At 39.6% G+C, this 24,611-nt stretch overlaps 1 protein-coding gene across 37 annotated transcripts in view; it reads left to right on the top strand.

Annotated features, from left to right (window-relative positions):
• Positions 1-24,611, top strand: part of EPB41 (erythrocyte membrane protein band 4.1) — a 231,276-nt gene that overhangs the window by 101,985 nt on the left and 104,680 nt on the right. For 35 of the 37 annotated variants that reach the window (XM_073007601.1, XM_073007598.1, XM_073007600.1 and 32 more), the window contains exons 3-5: positions 1,398-1,610; positions 4,928-5,032; positions 19,939-19,981. In XM_073007601.1, the coding sequence (XP_072863702.1) occupies positions 1,398-1,610; positions 4,928-5,032; positions 19,939-19,981 (361 nt within the window). The remainder of the gene's footprint in view (positions 1-1,397; positions 1,611-4,927; positions 5,033-19,938; positions 19,982-24,611) is intronic. The other 2 variants (XM_037988698.2, XM_007979744.3) reach the window with 1 other exon arrangement.

Here is a 24,611-nt window from a genome sequence, read left to right as displayed (position 1 = left end):
TTCTTTTAATTTTTTTCCAGCTGTTACACAAGGAAGTAACATATTCTTTTAAAAGAAAAGAATTAGTCGGGTTTAGATAAAAATATGTCAGTAGTTTTGTTGTATTGAAAGTGCAAGTAGGCCGGGCGCGGTGGCTCAAGCCTGTAATCCCAGCACTTTGGGAGGCCGAGACGGGCGGATCACGAGGTCAGGAGATCGAGACCATCCTGGCTAACACGGTGAAACCCCGTCTCTACTAAAAAGTACAAAAAACTAGCCGGGCGAGGTGGCGGGCGCCTGTAATCCCAGCTACTCCGGAGGCTGAGGCAGGAGAATGGCGTAAACCCGGGAGGTGGAGCTTGCGGTGAGCAGAGATCCGGCCACTGCACTCCAGCCTGGGTGACAGAGCCAGACTCCGTCTCAAAAAAAAAAAAAAAAAAAAAAAAAAAAAAAAAGAAAGTGCAAGTAAAATGTATGCTGGCTGGGCACATTTGTTCACTCCTGTAATCCCAGCACTTTGGGAGGCCAAGGCGGGCAGATCATGAGGTCAGCAGATTGAAACCATCCTGGCCAACATGGTGAAACCCTGTCTCTACTAAAAGTAGAAAAAAATTAGCCAGGCATGGTGGCGGGCGCCTGTAGTCCCAGCTACAGAGTCCCAGCTCAAGAGGCTGAGGCAGGAAAAGGGCATGAACCCAGGAGGTGGAGCTTGCAGTTAGCCGAGATCGCACCACTGCACTCCAGACTGGTCAACAGAGCGAGACTCCATCTCAAAAAAAAATGTATGCCAAAAATGTTATCCTACTAATCGGTATTATTTGGGGATAATTTAACATTGCACCAGGAAACTCTTCCTTCATTGAATCTCCTTTGCATTTAACATGATTAATATTGGGTAGAAAGGAGTTAACTGGTAGTTAAAATTTTTAGCCTACTATATATGTTTGCTTAATGATATAAAATTGGTTCCAAGCATTTCTCTTAGAATTAAAATTAATTTAAAAGTTAGAATATGTAACAAGTCACATCTTATTTTGCAGTTTGTAAGGCTACCTTGCTAAAATTGAGGAGCATGGGCAGAGACAACGTTTTTGTAAACTTTAATAATAGCATGTAATGGCTTGGTCAGGAAGAATACATAATGCTGAGAGCAATGGATTGGTAACCTCTGGTTTGCCTGAAATCTTCATTTATTGTTTTGATGGGATTCTACCTGAGAAGTTTTAATACTAGCAAAGTCTTTAGGTCATTTGGGGGATCATATTACTTTTTATAGAAAAATAATTATTTAATATTAATGTCACCTATATTTGTTTTAGTTCGTGCTTTTGTTGGTAAGATGATTATAGGTGAAAGCATATACAGCATGTTTTGTGAAATGTCTTTATTACTGACTTGGCGATATCATGGATATGTAGCCTGCTCAGGAAGAACTCAGAGAAGATCCAGATTTTGAAACTAAGGAAGGAGAAGGACTTGAAGAGTGCTCCAAAATAGAAGTAAAAGAAGAAAGCCCTGAATCAAAAGCAGAAGGAGAATTAAAAGCTTCCCAAAAATCAATCAGAAAACACAGGAACATGCACTGCAAGGTTTCTTTGTTGGATGACACAGTTTATGAATGTGTTGTGGAGGTGAGTATGTTTTCATTTCCAACAATCAGAACTCTTACAGGTTGTTTCACCTAGAGTTGGGTAAGTGGTTATTTTGCCCACAATAAGACTCACTCTAATGATGATTTCTTTTTTCGAGACAGAGTTGTGTTCTGTCACCCAGGCTGGAGTGCAGTGGCGCGATTGTGGCTCACTGTAGCCCCCAACTCCCACGTTCAAGTGATTCTCCTGTCTCAGCCTCCCGAGTAGCTGGGATTACAGCCATGTGCCACCACGCTGGGCTAATTTTTCGAACTTTTAGTAGAGACAGGGTTTCACCATATTGGCCAGGCTGGTCTTGAACTCCTGGCCTCAAGTGATCTGCCCACCTCTGCCTCCCAAATTGCTGGGATTACAGGTGTGAGCCACTGCACCCAACTGCTAATGATTATTTCTGTGGATAGAAGTATTAATGGTGATTTTCTGGAGGTAGGGTTATGGGAAGATGATGAGTAAGTCTTTAAGCCCAGTAAATGCCATTTCTTAAAATTTTCTATTTTCTGAAAGAATAAGTGATTGAATCAGGATTGAAGAAAAATATCAGAGTTATTCAGTTACTGTTTTTGCTCCTTCAGGGCAAGTTGAAATTTTTAAAAATCTAACTGTTTTTCAAACTAGAACAGTAGTTATTTATTATGATATGCTTGATATATAAGCAATTGTTTTAATTGTTACTAGTAACAGCTTTTATTGACAAAGCATATAATTCACATATATGTGCAACAAATTATTTTATTTATTTATTTATTTATTTATTTATTTATTTAAGACAGGGTCTTGCTCTGTTGCCCAGGTTGAAGTGTAGTGGTGCAGTGACAGCTCACTGCAGCCTCAACCTCCTGGGCTCAGGTGATCCTCTCACCTCAGTCTCCTAAGTAGCTGGGACTACAGGCACACACCATCACACCTGGCTAATTTTTTTTATTTTTCGTAGAGACAGATTCTCACCATATTGCCCAGGTTACTCTTGAGCTCCCAGGCTCAAGCGATCTGCCCGCCTCAGCCTCCCAAAGTGCTAAGATTATAGGCATGAGCCACCGCACCCAGCCTTGTTTGTTAATCACCTTATTTATGAGCAAATGCAAATATGTTCAAGCACAAATCATCTAAAATATTACGCTATATTTACTAATAGGTACTCTCTAAGTTTAAAAAGGAAATCAAGAAAGATGTAATTGTACTTTAAAACAGGTACTATACACCTAACTAGAGACTTAGGGTCTGCTTTTTCTGCTTCTTGCACTAACTGATTTAGAGATGGGGAAAGCTATTTTACACTCATTCTTCCCATTCAGACCAAGATCCAGATATGGATCTCTTATATATGAAGCCCTTGGGAACAGATATGTTTTAGAATTCAGAATATTTTCAGGCTGGGCACGGTGGTTCACGCCTGTAATCCCAGCACTTTGGGAGGCCGAGGCAGGCAGATCACGAGGTCAAGAGATTGAGACCATCCTGACCAACATGGTGAAACCCAGTCTCTACTAAAAACACAAAAATTAGCTGGGCATGGTGGCACGCACCTATAGTCCCAGCTGCTTGGGAGGCTGAGGCAGGAGAATTGCTTGAACCCGGGAGGTGGAGGTTGCAGTGAGCCGAGATCATGCCACTGCACTCCAGCCTGGCGATGGAGCGAGACTCTATCTCAAAAAACAAACAAACAAAAAACTAGAATTCAGAATATTTTGAAGTTTAGCAAGGGAATAAGTACATATTCTGCACATTTTATAATACACCCAGCAGTGTCTGTAGCAGCACCCACATGATCAAACATAGTATTTCTATGGTAAGATATATGAAGATTCATTCTAAGATGGATAAATGAAGATTATAAATAGCCTCTTTACAGTTCAAGTCCAAATTTAGATTTCAAAAATCCATTTGGATTTTAGAATTATGAATAAGGGATTAGGGAAAATACATGAAGCATTTTCAAATCATCTTCTGTCATTTAGAATGAAAACATGGGAGAAAAAAGAAGAAAATGATTTGATATAGATGAGTTAAAACTGACAATGGATGAACATTTTTGTGAATTATTAATAGTCATTAAAAATAACTCATCTCACTGAGAGGAGGACATGTCATATATGTTTGCCCAAAAAATGATTCTAATTTTTTGAAGTATTTTCATATGTATTTCTCAGAAGACATTCACATATTTGATTATTTTTAAATAATTCCAATAACGAGGTTGGATGAGTGTAAATATTCTTACCATTTCACAGCTGAGCAAACTAATGTTCAGAAAAGTTAATTGAATCTACTCAGCTTGTTTAGCTAGTAAATGGAGGAGCCAGGACTTTCTGACTAAATCTCAGTCTTTAAGTTAGGATATTTTCTTCCTATAAATAGGAGTAAAATAACCCAAATTTGGAAGTGGTTTGACTTTTTAGGTTAGGAAACATTAAGAAAATGATTCCTTGCACCACTGAAGGAGCCACTCCAACAGGTAGTGTCTGTTGGCTATCTAGAATTTTACTTTATTCATTTTTCTGAAAGATATTGTAGGGAGTTGAGGCATAGCTCATTTTCTTTGGGACATTTGGTCTGAAAATGATACAGTCTAATGATTTCCACAGCTACAATTAAATGTCACTCTGGACAGTTGATTCAGTAATTTAAGTAGTCACAGTAACAGAGTTGCTCATAGCATGCTATAGGAAATATTGCACCAAAAATAAAGAATGTGATGTGTAGGATGGAGATGGGGAATATGAGATGGAAGGAAGGTAGAATTTTACTTTGAATTGTAACACAATTTCCAATCTAATATATGTGTATTACATATGTAAACTGACAAATTGAAGAACAGGAATTTTATAAATCATCCTTTCTGCTTAAACTATGTAGCCACCTGAAAGTTTTTTAGTAACCAAAGATAAAAGAAGAAATTGGGAAGTGACATTTTATTTTATTTCATGAAGGGTATAGAAATAAGAAGAAACCTCAGGCCAGGTGCAGTGGCTCATACCTGTAATCCCAGCACACAGGAAGGCTGAGGCGGGGGGATCACTTGAGCCCGGGAGTTCAAAACCAGCCCAGGCAACGTAATAAGACTGTCTCTACAAAAAATTTTAAAAATTAGTCAGGCATGGTGGCGCATATCTGTAGTTCTAGCTACTCTGGAGGCTGAGGCGGGAAGATCACTTGAGCCCAGGAGGTTGAGGCTGCAGTGAGCTATGATCAGGCCACTGCACTCCAGCCTGGGCAACAGAGTGAATCCCCATCTCTTCTGGGAAAAAAATAAAAGAAGAAGAAACCTGAACTCAACTAAGACACGTATATCTTTGCAGAAACATGCTAAGGGACAAGATTTGCTTAAACGAGTATGTGAGCATCTCAATCTTTTGGAAGAAGACTATTTTGGTCTAGCCATTTGGGATAACACAACCTCTAAGGTGAGGAGACTGCTTGCAATTTAAGAAGCTGACAAAAAAATTGTTTTAATTCTTTTGTTGTTAAGAATGTATTTATACCTGCTTCTCTAAGCCAGTATTCTTAGAGTTATTCCTGTCCATTCTTATTTGTTAGATTTTCCTGCTGTTTTTCTTCTAGAATTAACATTTTAAAGAAAAGACCATTGCTGGTGTATTCTTTCATCATTGAAATAAAGTATATATTATATGTTTTTAAAAGGCAAGGAAAGTAAAGAGGTATGCACTGATTAGCAAGTACTGTAGATGTCAATAACTTAATATATTATGCAATTGGTATTGTATCTAATGCATAGGAGGTTTATAACAAATATTTGTTGAATGGATGATCTGTTATTAATATTATAATGACATATAATTAAATATAATTATAATTTGAAAGCAACATTATGAAACAGAATAAAATCCCAATATTATTGAAACAGTCATAACGATGAATCTGACATTTCCTCCAACCTAAAAGGAAAGTAGTTGTTAACTTTTGAAGGAAATAAAAGAATGGACTTGGAGGAGGGAAGAAAGGTTAAGGACTTGGAGGAGGGAAGAAAGGTTTAAAGTCAGGTATTTCACCTCAGAATACTTGAATTATTTCCTGGGCCGATTAATTGAAAATTGCAAATATTTAACATAAATCTAATGATGAAAGCTTTAGTCCAGTTTAACAAGTATTTGCAGGTGCTGTACTAGATGATATGGACGCAGCTGTGAATAAGGTAGACGTAGTCCCTGCTTATTACGAAGATAACATTAATTACTGGTTTGATGAGCACTATACAAAAGGAAATACAGGTTGTCAGGGGAGAGTATGGCCCGGGAAGTCTCCTCTGAGGAGGTGATGCCTTAGCTAAGAGAGACCTGAAGGATAAAATGGGCAAGTGAGGTGGAGAGAGAATGGCTTATGTAAGAACTGGAGTTGAGAGAGTGACATTTCAGGAACTGAAAGCCATCTAGCCTAGGTGAACACAGGGTATGAGGAATAGAGTAACAGATGAATCTGGAGACGTATATGGCCAGGTTGGGGGGTGGGTGTAAACGGGGGGATCCTGGAGTCTTGTAGACACTGAATTTAAGCCATTAAAGTTCATCCTTTCTCCAAGATAATTTAAGTGTATTAAGAAAAGTTGAAGGGCAGCAGCCTTTAACATCTGCAAACTGTAGATTAGATTGTGTGACTTTGATAATGCAAACTAGAAGACATGGAATTATCCTTTGCCTAAACAAAGTCTATTTGTAGAATATACCTAGTAGTTTACAAAAATTTGTTCCTTCTATGAATGACTACTAACTCAAACAGAACTGTGTTTGAGCACTAGGTTAATATTATTCTTTAAAGACTTAACCTTTACTTTGTCTCCCTTAAGGCCCAAACTAGCTTGTACTGGTAAATATAGCTAATATTTGAGTACTGTACATTTCAATATCGTGAAGAGAGTAAATCTCAAATACTCTCATCACAAGGTCAAATATTTGAAATGATGGATAGTATGATTCATTTGATTTAATCATTTCACATAGTATTAAAAAAATCATGACATCACTTTCTGCCCCATAAATATATACAACTATAATTTTTCAATGAATAATTTAAAAAATTCTAGCCTTAATTGAAACCATTTCCTATTAGTAAGGGAACATTGAAGTTAATTTAAAAACAAAACAATGCCCTCAAAACTACAGTGAAAAACTTTCTACAACTGTGAGCTAGAAAATTCTCCCATGAATTGGCCGAGTGCGTTGGCTCACACCTGTAATCCCAGCACTTTGGGAGGCCGAAGTGGGCGGATCACGAGGTCAGGAGATTGAGACCATGCTGGCTAACCCGGTGAAACCCCGTCTCTACTAAAAATACAAAAAATTAGCCGGGCGTGGTGGCGGGAGCGGTGGTGGCTGCCTGTATTCCCAGCTACAGAGTCCCAGCTGGAGAGGCTGAGGCAGGAGAATGGCATGAGCCCGGGAGGCGGAGCTTGCAGTGAGCCGAGATCGCGCTACTACACTCCAGCCTGGGCGACAGAGCGAGACTCCGTCTCAAAAAAAAAAAAAAGAAAGAAAGAAAATTCTCCCAGGAATCAAGGGAAATACTCTGAAAAGCGTTTTCTGTAAACTCAGTGAGATAATTTTGATTCCCAGAAATTGAATAGTTACATTGTGGGGGAGAAAACCAAAATTGATTTGAGAGTAATTAACAATCCTTTAATTTGGCATGTAAAGTCACCGAGTACCTACATCTACAAAATATGGCTGGAAATATTTTTTTCTGTGATCCAAGCATACTTACATTTCTAGAAGCTGACTCATCTAAAGCCATTCAGCAGAAGAAATAATTTCCGCTTACAGTTGAGCTTCTAGGGCCCACGTTGGGACAAAAATTTTCAGTTACACTGAAAAATTTTCACCATTGTTGGGATTTATATTCTGTCCTGTCACCAAGTTTATTTTCTTTATAGTAGTTTTCCCTTTTTTTTTTTTTTTTTTTTTGAGACAGGGTCTCACTCTGTTGCCTGTGCTAGAGTGCAGTGGTGTGATCTTGCTCACTGCAGTCCGTGCTTTCCACGCTCAAGCGATCCTCCCACTTCTGTCTTCCGAGTAGCTGGGACCAGAGGCACGCACCACCATGCTTGGCCAATTTTTAAATGTTTATGTTTTGTAGAGACAGGGCCTCACTATGTTGCTCAGGCTGGTCTTGAACTCCTGGGCTCAAGCAATCCTCCTGCCTCAGCCTCCCAAAGGTGCTAAATTATAGGCATGGCCCACTGTGCCTTGCCACTATTGTAATTAGTTTTTGTTTGTTTGAGACGGAGCTTCACTCTTGTCACCCAGGCTAGAGTGCAATGGCGTGATCTGTGTTCACTGAAATCTCCACCTCCTGGGCTCAAGCGATTCTCCTGCCTCAGCCTCCCAAGTAGCTGGGATTACAGGCATGCACCACCACGCCTGGCTAATTTTTTGTATTTTTAGTAGAGATGGGGTTTCACCATGTTGGCCAGGCTGGTCTTGAACTCCTGACCTCAGGCGATTCGCCCGCCTTGGCCTCCCAAAGTGCTGGGATTACAGGCGTGAGTCACTGCGCCCGACCGTAATTAGTTTTTAAAGAGCAAATGTTAAATTGCTTTATTTATGTTCACTTACATATTTAGGTGTAAAGTGTTGTTAAAAGTGCTTAATATAAAAGCTTAATAACAAAGTACAAACCTGGCTGTGTCAGAAAAGTGCATTATTGTCCCCGGTAAGTATTTTTGGAAAAGAAAAGTTGATACCTCTGAATCATAATCTGGCTTCAACTTCCCTGATAGTTTATAAGAGCCCCTACTTGGGAAGTCAATGGGCAAGTGAATCCTGGGAAATATAGGCCTTATCATAGTCAGGGCATCGACAGGTCTGTATGGACCAGGTTCTTATAGGACATCCAGCAGGAACATCGTCAAAGGGAATGGGCTACTCTATATTTTATGCTTCTAAGTTTATTATGGTCAACCTCCAGCTCAGAAGTAAGTCAAAACAGAGTTTTGTTTTGTTTTGTTTTGTTTTATTAAAACAAGAGTCCTTAGCTGATCTCAGAAGCAGAGCATGGAAGGGAAAGTAAGAACTTCATTAGCACATGGCCTGGGTAAATCTTGTACAAAAATGAATCTGGGGAAGATTTACCTTAGGATTGTCAAGTTAAAGGGTCAATACAGTAGCAAAAACACCTTAGTGATGGCAGGCCTTCCTTAATGTGCTATCTCTTGGCTGGGTGTGGTGGCTCATGCCTGTAATCCCAGCACTTTGGGAGGCTGAACTGGGTGGATCACCTGAGTTCACGACCAGCCTGGCCAACATTGTGAAACCCCATTTCTATTGAAAATACAAAAATTAGCCAGGCATGGTGGCACAATCCTGTAATCCCACCTACTCGGGAGGCTGAGGCATGAGAATCACTTGAACCCAGGAGGCAGAGGTTGCAGGGAGCCAAGGTCATACCTTTGCACTCCAGCTGGGGCAACAGAGTGAGACCCTGTCTCAAAAATAAATAAATAAATAAATAAATAAATAAATAAATAAATAATGCTGTCTCTTAAGTCACAGTTGTCTCTTAAGTCACAGTTGTCTAGTCTGGATGGGTATCACGGTCTGTTTTGTACACAGCTGTCCCGGGTATCTCCCATCACTATCATCCTGCAGATGTGCTTTGCCTCTTTCCTGTGATGTTATTTTTGTTTCCTTTATCCTTGCTTTTCCTTGTGTTTTGATAGAGTGCTACTCCTCAGAAATGGTACATGGGATGCAATTTTTTTGAGACATTACATGTCTGAAAAGATGGCTTTATTCTGCCTTCACATTTGATTGTGAATTTTGTTGGGTATAGGATTTTTTTTTTTTTTTTTTTTTTTTTGAGGCGGAGTCTCGCTCTGTCGCCCAGGCTGGAGTGCAGTGGCTGGATCTCAGCTCACTGCAAGCTCCGCCTCCCGGGTTCCCGCCATTCTCCTGCCTCAGCCTCCCCAGTAGCTGGGACTACAGGCGCCCGCCACCTCGCCCGGCTAGATTTTTGTATTTTTTAGTAGAGACGGGGTTTCACCGTGTTAGCCAGGATGGTCTTGATCTCCTGACCTCGTGATCCGCCCGTCTCGGCCTCCCAAAGTGCTGGGATTACAGGCTTGAGCCACCGCGCCCGGCCAGGGTATAGGATTTTAGGCTTGAAATTATTTGCCTTCAGAATTTTGAAGGCATTGCTTCATTGTCTTCTAGTTTCCAGTGTTGCTCTTGAAAGGGCCAGAGCCATTTTGATTTTTGATCTTAAATGACTTTTGTTCCTCTCCCTCCTCCTTTACACAATCAAGTGAGTATGATCTTTTCTTTTTTCTTGTCCTTATAAAGTTGAGAGTTCACAATTATATATCTTGGTGTGGGTTGATTTTCATCTATTATTCTGGGCCCACATCTATTTTTTACCAGACTGATTTCCTAAAGAATGTTATTTAGCATATTGCCTGGCCGTAATGTGGTAGGCCTTCAACAAATGTTTATTGAAAAAGTGAGACACATTGTTACACTTGAGAGAATAGCTTTGCCACATACTAGTTGCAAGTTAGATAAGTTACTTGTCCTGTTTTCCCATTGGTAAAATGGGAATGATAATGAGATAATCTATATGAAAGCGTGTGGAATCATGCCTGACATATAGTAAGCATTCAATAAAAATAAGGTATTATTATTATGATAGTATTATTGGCTGGGCATAGTAGCTCATACCTGTAATCCCAGCACTTTGGGATGTAGAGGCAGGCGGATCACTTGAGCCCAGGAGTTCGAAGCTAGTGAAACCCTGTCTTTACCAAAACTGAAAAAATTAACTGAGTGTGGTGGTGCATACCTCTAGTCCCAGCTACTCAGTAGGTTGAGGTGGGAGGATAACCTGAGCCTGGGAAGTCGAGCCATGAGTGCACCACTGTACTTGCCTGGGTGATAGGGATAAGACCTTATCTCCCCCGCCCCCCCCCCCCCCCGCAAAAAAAAAAAAAGATACTATTATTGTTTTTAAATGAAATTACCAATTAAGGCCTTGGCTTTAAAAGAAAAGATTTGTGTGTTGTAATCTAGAGATGCATTCTGGAGCATCCTTCGGGTTGAATATTCTACCTGTTCTTTTCTTCAAAAGAACAATGTATCTTTTACTTAAAATTGATTGTATTTAGCAAGAGTATATGGCTTTATTTTATCTATTAGAAAAAGATAAAATCACCACAAATTTAGTTAAAGATCTAATTGGCTTTTATTTGTGATTCAAGTATTAGGCAGCCTCCATTCTACAAAATAGAATGAGGGCTCCCAATAAGCAATGGCAGAACAGTGGGTTTTGTAAGGTAGGAATAAGGAAACCAAATAATAGGAAAAAGCTGATTAGTTTATGTCGTTATTTTTCTTCTAAATGCTAAAGCAGAGAGGACTTCCTTGTTAAACTGACTCAGGTAGACTGGAATCTCCTGTTTTCAGGAAAAACTGGTCTGTTTAACATCTACCCACTTCCTTTAGGTTTCAGTTTGATTATGTGGTATTTAGTGTGAGTGACTCCATTTTGGTTTGGCCTGATCTGTTGGAGCCAGTGAAGAAGCTTAGACCAAAACAATGGCCTTCCATAATTTTTGTTTAACACTATCATTCCATGTATATGTACTGTCAAGCCAAATTTCTAGGTAAGACCCTCTCTAGAAGTACACAGATACTTGTGAAATGATTGAATCCATAAAGTTCATAGTAAATCATGGTCATCTAAGTTTTCTGCCATTCTGAAAATACAGAAGGTAATAGAGCTATACAGGCTTTGGGGGCTCACCCTCCCATTTTACAGATGAGGAAACTGAAGCACATAAAGGCAGAGTGACATCCTCTAGTTGCATAGTCAGTTTACTCCTGTAGCTCCTTGCCTGCTGCCCCTTCCTAAGTTATTTTCTTATTTAGCTTTTTACACCTTTCCTTGATTTTCCATTTCACCTGTAGTTTTTTTATTTCCTCTACAGAATTAGTTTATGTTGTAGAAAAAAATGTGATCCATAATACAATGAGAGAGAACTGTTTTCTTTCCATTCTCTGGTGTCTTCTTTTTGTGTATGTAAAGATTTGTCCTTTGTATATGTAACTTCTGTCATTAAGAGCTTTGTGCTTTGTTTGTAGACAATTGAGTACATTTAGCAGGGAGGAAAGTTTTCCCTCATATGGAGTGGCTTGCTTGTTTACTTTTCCTACTCACTGCATGATAATGGGCCTATTGCTAGGGTCTGGCAAGATAAGTGGAAAAGCAATAAGAAGCAAACCTCTTTTTTTTTTTCAGGCTGGAGTGCAGTGGTGCCATCTTGGCTCACTGCAACCTCCACCTCCTAGATTCCAGAGATTCTCATGCCTCAGCCTCCCACGTAGCTGGGATTACAGGCACCCACCACCACACCCAGCTAATTTTTGTATTTTTAATAGAGACAGGGTTTCACCATGTTGGTCAGACTGGTCTTGAACTCCTGACCTCAGGTGATTCACCTGCCTCGGCCTCGCAAAGAGCTGGGATTACAGGCATGAGCCACTGTGCCCAGCCCAGAAGCAAACTTCTATAGCTCTGTGAGAGATTTGTTGCCACTATGAATCAAAATTGTCTGTTAAATAGTTGCTTCCTATATTTTATTCCTGCTTAGAATTATTTACTAATGAATCAAGGACTTTTTCCTTGGGAGAAAAGTCACTTACATTAATTCCCCCTCCCTCCAAATTTCATCTGTAAGCAGAAAACTTGTGCTCTTCTGGTCAATAATGAGAATTTTAAATTAGGACTACATTCAATTCAATAGTATGTAGTCATTGTCTTTACCATCCATTTTCTGTGTGGATGAATTTTCTTACTTTTAGAGTCAGATAATCAGCTCTGAAAAGATCGTCAGTCAAACCAGAAGTCTTTTGCTCACCTTCACAGGCAAAGAGCAACCACCAGTGGGTGACTATTAAATCAAGAGTATGAGTAATTTAGTTTATAGTCATCTGAAAGGATTGATTGTTTCTCGTTGATTCATGACTGACCTTGAAGGCAAGTGGCAGTCACGGTTGTGTCTTTATTTTCTGGCAAATTAGAAAGATGAAGGGGAATTTTGTAAATATACTTTCAGAGTAGGGAGGCTGCATTTGTGATCTTGTCTTTTGCTACAGAGATTTGGGTCAACACCTCTAGTGAATTTAAATGTAGTTTTTTGTTTATTATTATTATTATTATTATTTGTGTGTTAGCTTAGTACTTAAAGAATGAGACCTAGAATTACCTGTGCTCTAGAGTTTCTATAACATATCTTGGAGGAGTGATTTGAAGTCAACATCCTAACAGCAGCATAAATAATGGTTATTCCTTGAGTTAAGACAGGTAGACTTCTGGAGCTGTAGAAAAATCTTTTACCTCAAAAGATAAGGATTTGTATAAATCTCTTATGTGTATGTGTGGAGGTTTTAGGACCTCCATGTAAGGGTAGCTGATGACTAACTCAGGGAATGGAGTTCTTTTTTTAAAACATTATCACCTAAGGTTGTAAATGCTGCAAAAGATATGAAAGGCTCCTGTGTTAGTCTGTTCTTGCACTGCTATAAAGAAATACCTGACTAGGTAATTTATAAAGAAAAGAGGTTTAATTGGCTCATGGTTCTGCAGTCTGTACAGGAAGCTTGGTGGCATCAGTTTCTGGAGAGGCCTCAGGAAACTTAGAATCATGACAGAAGACTAAGGGGAAGCTGGCACATCTTACGTGGCCAGAGCAGGAGGAAGAGGGGGTGGGATGCTACATACTTTGAAACAACCAGATCTTGTGAGAACTCTTATCACGAGAACAACACCAAAGGGGGAAATCTGCCCCCATGATCTAGTCATCTCCCACCAGGCACCACCTCCAATACTGGGGATTACAATTTGACATGAGATTTGGGTGGGGATACACATCCAAACTATACCTGCTCCTATTCATTTTACCTCTTTAAATGCCATCTCTCTAGTTGAAACTTTATTAATCTCTCCTGGTTTACTTTAGTAGCATCATTCATCTATTCTTTGTTCATTCATTCATAAACATTTATTGTTCAGATAGTATCTGCCTTGTGCTGGGCAGAACTATAAAAGACAGTCTCTTTCCTCATGGAGCTCCCAAACTGACTAGGCAATAGCAGTAAGATGGACACCCACATAGATGGGGAGTCAGAAGTGGTTTTCTGGAGAAGGTAATAACAGATATGAATTATAAGAGACAGTCAGGAATCTTCCAGATGAAGAAATAGGGAGAGAGTATTTCAAGTAGAAGAAACCACTTGTGAGAAGGTGTTTTGAAAGAAGAACCCATGGGAGACAGGTAATACTTCAATTGAATGAATGAATATCTGTGTCAGGATATTGCCGCTTTTCATCTCTATATTATTTGGAAACTTGTTTTTTAAGCCAGAGAAGGAATGTAATTCTTTTTAATGCACAAGCTTAAGTTCTGCTTAAAATGTTAATATATTTAAATCTCGAGATATGATTGATAAAATGAACTCTTCAAAAGGAATCCATACCACTGAAAATATTCAGATAGAACTAGGTTATTCAGAATTGCTATTTTAGGGGACATCTGAAGATCTTGCTTTTTTTCTGTAGCTCTAACCCTTTCTTCCATGCTGTAACCATACTCTTTGAGAAATTGGTTTACATATATTATTCTCTGTTTCCTTACTGCATATTAGTTTAACATAACACAAGAAAGGTGTAAATCATACATATATATCCCAAATAATTTTTTTTTTTTTTTTTTTTGAGATGGAGTCTTGCTCTGTCGCCCAGCCTAGAATGTGGTGGCTCAATCTTGGCTCACTGCAAGCTCTGCCTCCCGGGTTCACGCTATTCTCCTGCCTCAGCCTCCCGAGTAGCTGGGACTACAGGTGCCCACCACCACGCCCGGCTAATTTTTTGTGTTTTTAGTAGAGACACAGCTTCACCGTTTTAGCCATGATGGTCTTGATCTCCTGACCTCGTGATCCGCCTGCCTTGACTTCCCAAAGTGCTGGGATTACAGGTGTGAGCCATTGCGCCTGGCCAGAGAATTTTTAAAAAGTGAACACATCTTTATAAACGCCCCCAAGATGAGAAAAATGAACATTACCAGAACTCTAAAATCCCCTATTGTGTCCCTTCCAGTCACTACCTCCAACCCTTTATCTGTTGTTACTCCTCCCTACTCCCCATCAAAAGTAACTTCTTCCTCCTGCCTGGGCGACATAGTGAAACTCTGTCTCTACAAATACAGAAAAATTAGCCAAGTGTGGTGGTGAGCACCTGTAGTCCCAGCTACTTAGGAGGCAGAGGTGGGAGGATTGCTTGAGCCGGAGAGGTGGAGGTTGCAGTGAGCCGAGATTGTGCGACTGCATTCCAGCCTGGGTAACAGAGTGAGACCCTATCACAAAATTAAAAAAAAAAAAAAAAAAAAAAAAGTTACTTCATCCTGATGTCTAGCACCATCAATCACTTTTGCCTGTTTTTATACTTTGCATAAATAAAATCATACAGTGTCTTCTCTTAGGTCAGGTTTTTTTGGTTTCATTCATTATGATGTTTTTGAGATTCATTCATGCTGTTTTAAATAGCAATAGTTCATTCTCATTACTGTATAATTTTTTTTTTTTTTTGAGACAGGATCTCACTCTATTGTCCAGGCTGGAGTGCAGTGGTACAATCTTGACTCACTGCAACCTCCACCTCCCTGGCTCAAGCGATCCTCCTGCTTCAGCCTCCTGGCCTCGTTACTGTGTAATATAATATTTCATTGTTTGACCACACCACACTTTATGTACTCTACTACTGATAGACATTTGGCTTGTTTACAGTTTGGGGCTTTTATGAATACTTCTGCTAGGAACATTCTTACAGGTGCCTTTTGGTATACATCTCACCATATCCGTTTCTATTGGATATGTTCCTAGGTATGAGACTGACGGATTTTAGAGAAGGCATATGTTCAGCTTTAGTGATACTATCAAACAGTTTTCTGTAGTGGTGTTACCAGTTTACACTCTCATGAGTAATGAGCGGAAGTTTCAGCTGTGCCATGTTCTCATCTGCACTGGATATAACTCATTGTATTTTGATTTCTGCCCTTATTGCTCTGCTGAAACTGCTCTTACCAAGATAAATCTGACATTTTTTATCCTCATGTTACTTGTCAGTTTTGCAGTATTGATAATCTTAATTACTCCCTCCTTGAAACTTCCTATTCCTTTAGATACTGTGATACCAGCCTTTCCTGTCTTTCTCCTACCACTATAGTCTCCTCAATTTACTTCTCAGCTCTTTGTTCTCTATCACTTAAATGCAAGGGTTCCCCAAGGGTTCCCCTTTATTTTCACTCTAATACATACTCCTTGGGTGATTTTTAAATCTTCTTTAATGGGTTCATCTACCACCTACATGAGGAAGGTGTCCAAATGTATATCTGGCCCAAATTTCTTTTCTGAGTGCCAGACCTGCTTATACAGCTTTCTATTGAAATATTCCACTTGGATTTCCAAAGATACTTTAAACATATACCTATTTAAATTATTCTACAATTTATTCATTCAACTGTTTGATGTACATGTAGGTTGTTTCTTGTTGTTGCTATTTTTTCTCCTTTATAACATTTGTTCATTTTCCTTTATTTCCTGTTTTAGTGAATAGTGCCACATCCACCCAGTTGCCCAAGCCAGCAACTTGAGAATTATTCTTTACCACTTACCTTACCAACCCTCATCATGAGCCCACCCTTCCCCTACATCCCATTTACTTAGTCACAAATCCTAATAGCTTTAACTCCTAATTTTTTTTCTTCTGTCCCATAGACTTTATCCCATCAGACCCTTTTGATTATCAATATCAGTACCATTTATTGAATACTGGCTATGCACTTTTAGTATACATCAAATAATTCAACCCACAATAACTCTGTGAGGATGATAGTTTTATCCCAATTAGACATATGAAAAAATTGAGGCTCAGAAACACTGTCTTATATAAGGTTACACAGCTGCTAAATGGTAGAGAGGGTGAGGCAGGATTGGAATTCAAGACTGTGTGACTTCAAAGCCTGTGCCCTTAACCATTATCCTCTGCTGGACCACAGTTATCACTCCGAACAACAGTGTCTTTTTTGGTCCCCCTGGCTACAATCATGCTTTCTCTAATTGATGTCACTCCTTTATTTTAAATCTTTCTATGACTCCTGCTTGCTAAGAACTTGATAAAGTCTAAGTTCTTAGCATGGAATAATCTCCCTCCATGTCTGGTCCTTACTGTTCTTTTCAGTTTTACCTCTCTCCTCTTTGCCTCTATGCTCCAGCTATGCTGAACCACATGCAACAACTCAGGTGTATTGCAGTCACTTTTATACTTTTGTGCCTTTCTAATTACTTCCTTTTCTTCTTTGCCTGGCTAACTCATTTGTCCTTCAAGGCTCCATTTAGATCCCCCAGACATTCTATTAAGAAACATTTCCTAACTGACTTTTAAACCATTTTGGTGCATGTCCTCTGTGCTCTCAGAATACCTTGTGCTCTATCATAGCACTAGCACATATTTTTATCATTGTAATTATCACACCTCGAACAAACTGATTGTTCTCTTTTTGCCTCCTGATTAGAATGACAGCTCCCTGAGGACCAGTGCTAGTTTTTAATCTTTCTTTGTTTCTTTTTTTTTTTTGTAACCACAGTGCCTAGCACATGGAAGCATTCCTCAAATATTTGTTGGCTAACTAAAATGCTAGGAATTCAACAATGTAAATTGAGCATAAAAGTACCTGTTCTTGTACACATTGATTTTTATTATCTCCAGAAGATTTTGTTTTTTATTTTGATTTGGAGGTGTAGATAATTGAAGCAATAACAATTTATTGTACATAGTAGCTTATACCCTGCAGTCTTTATATGACTGACACAAAACTGGATTTGCCTTCCCTATGTCTAGTTAGTAGAAATTCTAGCACAGACTCAGAATGGCTCATAGAATCCCTGGAAGGAACTTGGCAGCTTCAGCTTACCTAGGGAGATTCTCTTAAAATAATGGAAAACATGGAGTCCTCTATGGTAGAACTATCTACTCCAAAGTGGTAAAAAGTGGTAGTAGTTCTGGATTGCGTGGTGTAAACCAAGGTTCTCAGAGGTTTTATGAAACTCAGTTGATGCTTTTAAAGTCTTCCTTTGCCTTTGAAAATACAGCAACTTTTTTAAAACTTTCTTTAGTCTAAATGAAAGACTAAGGAGAAAACACCCAGGTCACCCCTTTCTGACAGGGCTTAAACAAGTATGTGCTTATTTTTATACCTTAGAACAATTTAATACTATGTAGCATTTATTTATGTATATTAATTTTCTGGTTTAATTGTGGTGGGAGTGTAAAAGAAAACTAGTCCTCTTACGTTTATTGTCTGTTGTAATGATTATATAATAGTCAAAGTAGTATATAATCAATTTAAGAGATGTGGTGTTCAAGCCCATTCCTTCAATAGGGCAAATGGTATGGTCACCATATGCTCTGCCCTTGTTGGTAGAGGGTGAGGAGGGGGACACCTTACTCCTTTTTTCTAAATACCACTATCTCTGGGTGCGGGGGCTGACACCTGTAATCTCAGCACTTTGGGAGGCCGAGGTGGGCAGATCACTTGAGATCAGGAGTTTGAGACCAGCCTGGCCAACATGGTGAAACCCCATCTCTACTAAACATACAAAAAAATAAGCCAGCCATGGTGGTGGTCGCCTGTAATCCCAGCTACTCGGGAGGCTGAGGCAGGAGAATTGCTTGAACCCAGGAGGTGGAGGTTGCAGAGAACCAAGATTGCATCACTAAACTCCAGCCTGGGCCACAGAGCGAGATCCTATCTAAATAAATAAATAAAATGCCACTAAAATTCAATTTTAAATCTTTGGACAAGGGAAGGGGAGGGATTAGGAAGAGGCAAGAAAGGGGCTCCTGAGGTGCTAGTAATTTATAATTCTTGTATGTTCACATTGATATTTTATTGATCTTTATACTTATGTTTTATGTACTTTTTGATATGTATCTTATATTCCACTAAAATGTTTTAAACATTTCTAGAAATTTAGAAATTTCTGTCTTTAAACATTTCTCAAAGGGATCTATGAACAATGTTAATGGTGAGGTTCTTTTCCAGTGCCCTTATTTTGCATGGTCCACTATGGGTTGAGGAGCCCTAGCCTAGTGGTGTGCTGATTCTAAGTGGAGTGGGAGAACAGTGAAGGACAACATTGGCGTGGGCAAGAGTAGTTCAGGAAAACAAAATATTTATTCATTCAGTAAACTGGGCACAAGCCATGTACTGAATACTGTGCTGATACAGAAAACTTTGGCCAGGCACAGTGGCTCATGCCTATAATCCCAGCACTTTGGGAGGCCGAGCCGGCCGGATCACCTGAGGTCAGGAGTTGGAGACCAACCTGACCAACATGGTGAAACCCCATCTCTACTTAAAATACAAAAATTATCTGGGCATGGTGGCACGTACCTGTAATCCCAGCTACTCGGGAGGTGGAGGCAGGAGAATCACTTGAACCAGGGAGGCGGAGGTTGCAGTGGGCTGAGATCGAGATTGTACCATTGCACTCCAGCCTGGGTGACAAGAGTGAAACTCTGACTCAAAAAAAAAAGAAAAAAAAAAGAGTTTGAGACCAGCCTGGCCAACATGTTTGGCAAAACCCCATCTCTACTAAAAATACAAAAATTAGCCAGGTGTGGTGGCGAGGGCCTGTAATCCCAGCTACGTGGGAGGCTGAGTCAGGAGAATTGCTTGAATCCGCGAGGCGGAGGTTGCAGTGAGCTGAGATTGTGCCAGTGCACTCTAGCTAGGGCGACAGAGCATGACTCCTTCTCAAAAAAAGAAAAGAAAAAACTTGAAGGTGACCAAAGGTCAGGGTTGGAGAAGAAAATAAAATGTGGATGCTGTCAATTAATTCTGGTTGTAGCTATCTACTAGTCTTTATAGAATAATATAAATAACCAAAGCTTACTTAGCTTTTGCTGTTTACTAATGTATTTACATGTATTAACTCATTGTGTCTTCACAGTAACACTATGAAGTAGGCAGTACTACCAATATCTCATTTTATAGATGAGGAAACTGAGGTACAGATTTCCTAAAGTCACTCAGCCAGGAAGTAGTGGAGCTAATATTCAGTCCAAATGTCGGGGTCCCTTTTTGTCTGCTCAAAATCACTATGCTTTGTGAAATTAATGCAAAGACTATCAAAGGAAATGCAGGTTGATCTAGAGGCACTATTTGAAGATAGTCAGTGATCCAGCTTCCAGTACCCTGTTGTTTATGTGTTTTGGAGCTCTGTGTGAATGCCTTTTCTTCTTTTTACAGACGTGGCTGGATTCCGCCAAAGAAATAAAAAAGCAGGTTCGTGGTAAGTGGATATAGCTCTTTTTATAGTTCTTTCTTTCTTTTAGTAGGTCAGAGGATTTCCAACCATTTCTGGCTGTGAGTCAGTCACTTTAGAATCCTGACTACTGCAGATTGCTTTGAAATTGAGATAAAGCCTTCTCCTGGAAGGAGGAGATTCCATAATAGAAAAATATAGCAGAGGTGGATACTGTTGAGATGTAGGTCAGATTTTGTTGATTTTTTTTTACAACTGGGCAAAGTTGGGGAAGATAGGAAGAGCTGAGAGTAACAGAAGGTGGAAAAGAACAAAGATGAGAAAAGAAAAAGGATATGGGAGTCAGTTCTCAAAATGGTAGTGACTGAAACTGCAGTTGCCTTCTAGGAGTTTGCTGCTGTGTCCTATTCCTTTTAAATTGTTCTGAACTATTGCATTATAAATTTTGTTTTCCGGCCGGGCACGGTGGCTCAAGCCTGTAATCCCAGCACTTTGGGAGGCCGAGACGGGCGGATCACGAGGTCAGGAGATCGAGACCATCCTGGCTAACACAGTGAAACCCCGTCTCTACTAAAAAATACAAAAAACTAGCCGGGCGAGGTGGCGGGCGCCTGTAGTCCCAGCTACTCGGGAGGCTGAGGCAGGAGAATGGCGTAAATCCGGGAGGCGGAGCTTGCAGTGAGCCGAGATCTGGCCACTGCACTCCAGCCTGGGCAACAGAGCAAGACTCTGCCTCAAAAAAAAAATTAATAAATAAATAAAATAAATTTTATGTTTTCCTCTTTATGGTTGTTTTCATCCCTTTTAACAGTCCTCTTCTAAACTGTAGTATAAAGGACTGTGGAAGAAAAAAAGAATGGAAGGACAAGAATTGCTTGCCACTGACCCTTCTGACATATTGGCTTTGCTCCTACCTCTAACTCTAATGTATAGTCCCGCTTTACACCCTGATGCGCCTGGTGTCCTGGGATAAATATTTCTGGATTGAAAAAAGTATAGATTAGTATTTTGCAGTCCCAGGCCCAATGGCTAATTAAAACTGCCTGTCCTTTTAGTTTAGTTTTGAAGAAACTTCCAGGAAGTGCAATAGTTGTTATTTATCATGATTAGTAAGTTTTAACAATCACCTGAAAACAAACTTTGCTTTTCATTTGTTTCTTAGAAGAAAACACTTTTGTTATGGTGAAATGTTTTTCTTTAGACCTTGTTTGTAATTGTTTAGTTTTCTTAAGTGAAGAAACAAAATACTCTTTTGGACTGATAACTCTATATTTGCTTTCCACCTATAAAAAGCTTGTTTTAAAATGCAAGTCAGAGCAAACAAATATTCAGAATATTTAAGACACCACAAGAAAAATGTAACTCCTTGCTCCTATCAATGAAAATACTTTTAATATGAAATATTAGGAACATATGATTATACAAGAAGATTCTTTAGGAGAAAAAGTTAACAGAGTTTATGATGAGTAAAAAAGAATATCTAGTGGATTATCTTCCTGGGTATTTAAAAAAAAAAAATCTTGCTAAAAAAAGGAACCTTAATATTTTTCAGTTAAAAAAAATTACACCATCCTGGCCAACATGGTGAAACCCTGTCTCTACTAAAAATACAAAAATTAGCTGGATATGGTGGCACATGGGAGGCTGAGGCAGGAGAGTTGCTTGAACCAGGGAGTCGGAGGCTGCAGTGAACCGAGATCGTGCCACTGCACTCCAGCATGGAGACTCCATCTCAAAAAAAAAAAAATTACAGAATAATAAAAACACTTCCTTCAACATGGGGGAAAAAACCCAAAAAACAATAACAAAAAAACACCATGTCCCTTACAAAAACTTTAATAGAGAATCAAATTGTAAACATTTTTTTAAGACAAAGGGAAGAATAACATTTATTGCAAAGGTGGGGGTTTAAGTTTTTTTTTGTTTGTTTTGTTTCTGTTTTTTGTTTGTTTGTTTTGAGATGGAGTTTTGCTCTTGTTGCCCAGGCTGGAGTACAGTGGTGTGATTTCGGCTCACTGCAACCTCCACCTCCCGGGTTCAAACGATTCTCCTGCCTCAGCCTCCCAAGTAGCTGGGATTACAGGCATGTGCCACCATGCCCGGCTAATTTTGTATTGTTTTTAGTAGAGACAGGGTTTCGCCATGTTGGCCAGGATGGTTTGGAACCCCTGACCTCAGGTGATCCACCCCCCTTGGTCTCCCAAAGTGTTGGGATTACAGGCGTGAGCCACCATGCCCAGCCCTTAAGTTTTTTTTTTTTTTTTAATCACACAGGTAATATATACCCATTGTAAGAAATTTAAACATTATAGGAAATTATCATGAAGAATGTAAGAGTCCTCTAAATCCTGTCCTCTGGATACAATCACTGTTAAACTGATATAATCTGCAATATTTTTTTCTAGGCACATATAAATTTTGCATTTTAAAAACACAAGTATATGGCTGGTTGCGGTAGCTCACGCCTATAATCCCAGCACTTTGGGGGCCAAGGCAGGCGGATCACCTGAGGTCAGGAGTTCAAGAGCAGCTTGGCCAACATGGTGAAACCCCATCTCTACTTAAAATGCAAAAATTAGCTGAGTGTGGTGGCAGGCGCATGTAATCCCAGCTACTCGGGAGGCTGAGGCAGGAGAATGGCATGAACCTGGGACGTGGAGCTTGCCAAGATCGCGCCACTGCACTCCAGCCTGGGCGACCAAGCAAATCTGTCTCAAAAAAAAGAAAAAAAAAATTGTTATAGATACTCAACAATAAAATTTTTTCCGTATTTCAAAAAATACAGAGAATAGAAGAATGACATTTATCTATTGCAGAATTAACATTTTTTATTAGAAATAGAAAGTACAGGTAAGATTTGTCTGTTTTCCTCTCAGTCCCATCTCCTTCTCTCCCTATCCATAGAAATCTATTGTTATGAATTTGAGGTGATACCTTTCAATCCATTATATATATATATTTTTTCATATATCCATACTTACATACGTGTAGTATTGCTTTGTCTATTTTTTTTTTTTTAATCTCCCTCAGACCCAGCCTTACCCGTTTGGACCTTTTTCTGAGGTTTGTCAATCTCTTCTTCCTCCTAGCTTAATTTTTAGCTTTGATTATTCTCTTGGTTCTGGATAAGAAAGATCACCCTTCCTGGATGGGCGTGGTGGCTCATGCCTGTAATCCCAGCACTTTGGGAGCCCAAGGAGGGTGGATCACGAGGTCAGGAGTTTGAGATCAGCCTGGCCAACATAGTGAAACCCCGTCTCTACTAAAAATACAAAAAATTAACCGGGCGTGGTGGCACATGCCTATAATCCTAGCTACTCAGGAGGCTGAGGCAGGAGAATCACTTGAACCCGGGAGGCGGAGGTTGCAGTGAGCCAAGATGATGCCATTGCACTCCAGCCCGAGAGACAGTGCAAGACTCCATCTCAAAAAAAAAAAAGAAAGATCACTCTTCCTGTCTGGAATAGTACAGAGCAAAAGCAAGAAATCCGTATACCTTCTATATATATATTGTAAGTTATATATACGTATATATATATAATATATATATTATATACGTAATATATACGTACTTATATGATACGTAATTACTGATACGTAATTTCTACAAATTATGTCTTAAAATATAACCCATGTCTTTTCCTTCCTTCTCTTCTTTCCCTGCAGAGGTCACCACTGTCCAGAATTTTGTGTTAATGATTCCTTTGAATTTTTCGAAATGCTTTTTATTATCTATGAATGTATACCTAAAAATATGTTTTGTTTTATCTTTTTGAACATTGTATAAATTGAATTATGTAACAGGTAATCATGTGCATTTTCCTTTCCTTACTCAGAGTAATTTTTGTAATTCCTCCCTGTTGAAAAAGAAAATTTGCCGGGCGCAGTGGCTCACACCTGTAATCCCAGCACTTTGGGAAGCCAAGGCGGGCAGATCACCTGAGGTCGGGAGTTTGAGACCAGCCTGACCAATATGGTGAAACCCCGTCTCTACCAAAAATACAAAATTAGCCAGGTGTGGTGGCATGCGCCTGTAATCCCAGCTACTGGGGCGGCTGAGGGAGGAGAACTGCTTGAACCTGAGAGGTGGAGGTTGCAGTGAGCCGAGATCACACCATTGCACTCCAGCCTGGGCAACAAGAGCAAGACTCCATTTCAAAAAAAGAAAAAAAGAAAAGAAAAAGAAAATTTAACAAGCAATTTTTTTTTTTTTTTTTTTTTTTGAGACAAAGCCTGGCTCTGTTGCCCCAGCTGGAGTGCCGTGGCTTGATCATGGCTCACTGCAACCTCTACCTCCCAGGCTCAAATCATCCTCCCACCTCAGCCTCTTGAGTAGTTGGGAATACAGGCACGTGCCACCAGGCCTAGCTTTTTTTATTTTTTTTTTGTAGATACTGGGTTTCACCATGTTGCCCAGGCTGGTCTCCAACTTATGAGCTCAAGCGATCCATCTGCCTCAGCCTCCCGAAATGCTGGGATTACAAGCGTGAGCCACTGTACCTAGCCAATAATTCTTAATTTTTACTGTGAACGATATGAGTGACATCCTTATTTCTTCTTTTGCATTCCATTTCATGTTTTGAATGCTGACCTTTTTCCCCACTAAACTGATTTCACAACAGATCATGATCTACAGTGTAAAAAATACTGATTTAGG

This window comes from Chlorocebus sabaeus, chromosome 20 (assembly GCF_047675955.1).
Source record: "Chlorocebus sabaeus isolate Y175 chromosome 20, mChlSab1.0.hap1, whole genome shotgun sequence".
Lineage (NCBI taxonomy): Eukaryota > Metazoa > Chordata > Mammalia > Primates > Cercopithecidae > Chlorocebus > Chlorocebus sabaeus.
The sequence above is the reverse complement of the archived record's forward strand: the minus strand, read 5'-3'. Positions and strand labels throughout refer to the sequence as shown.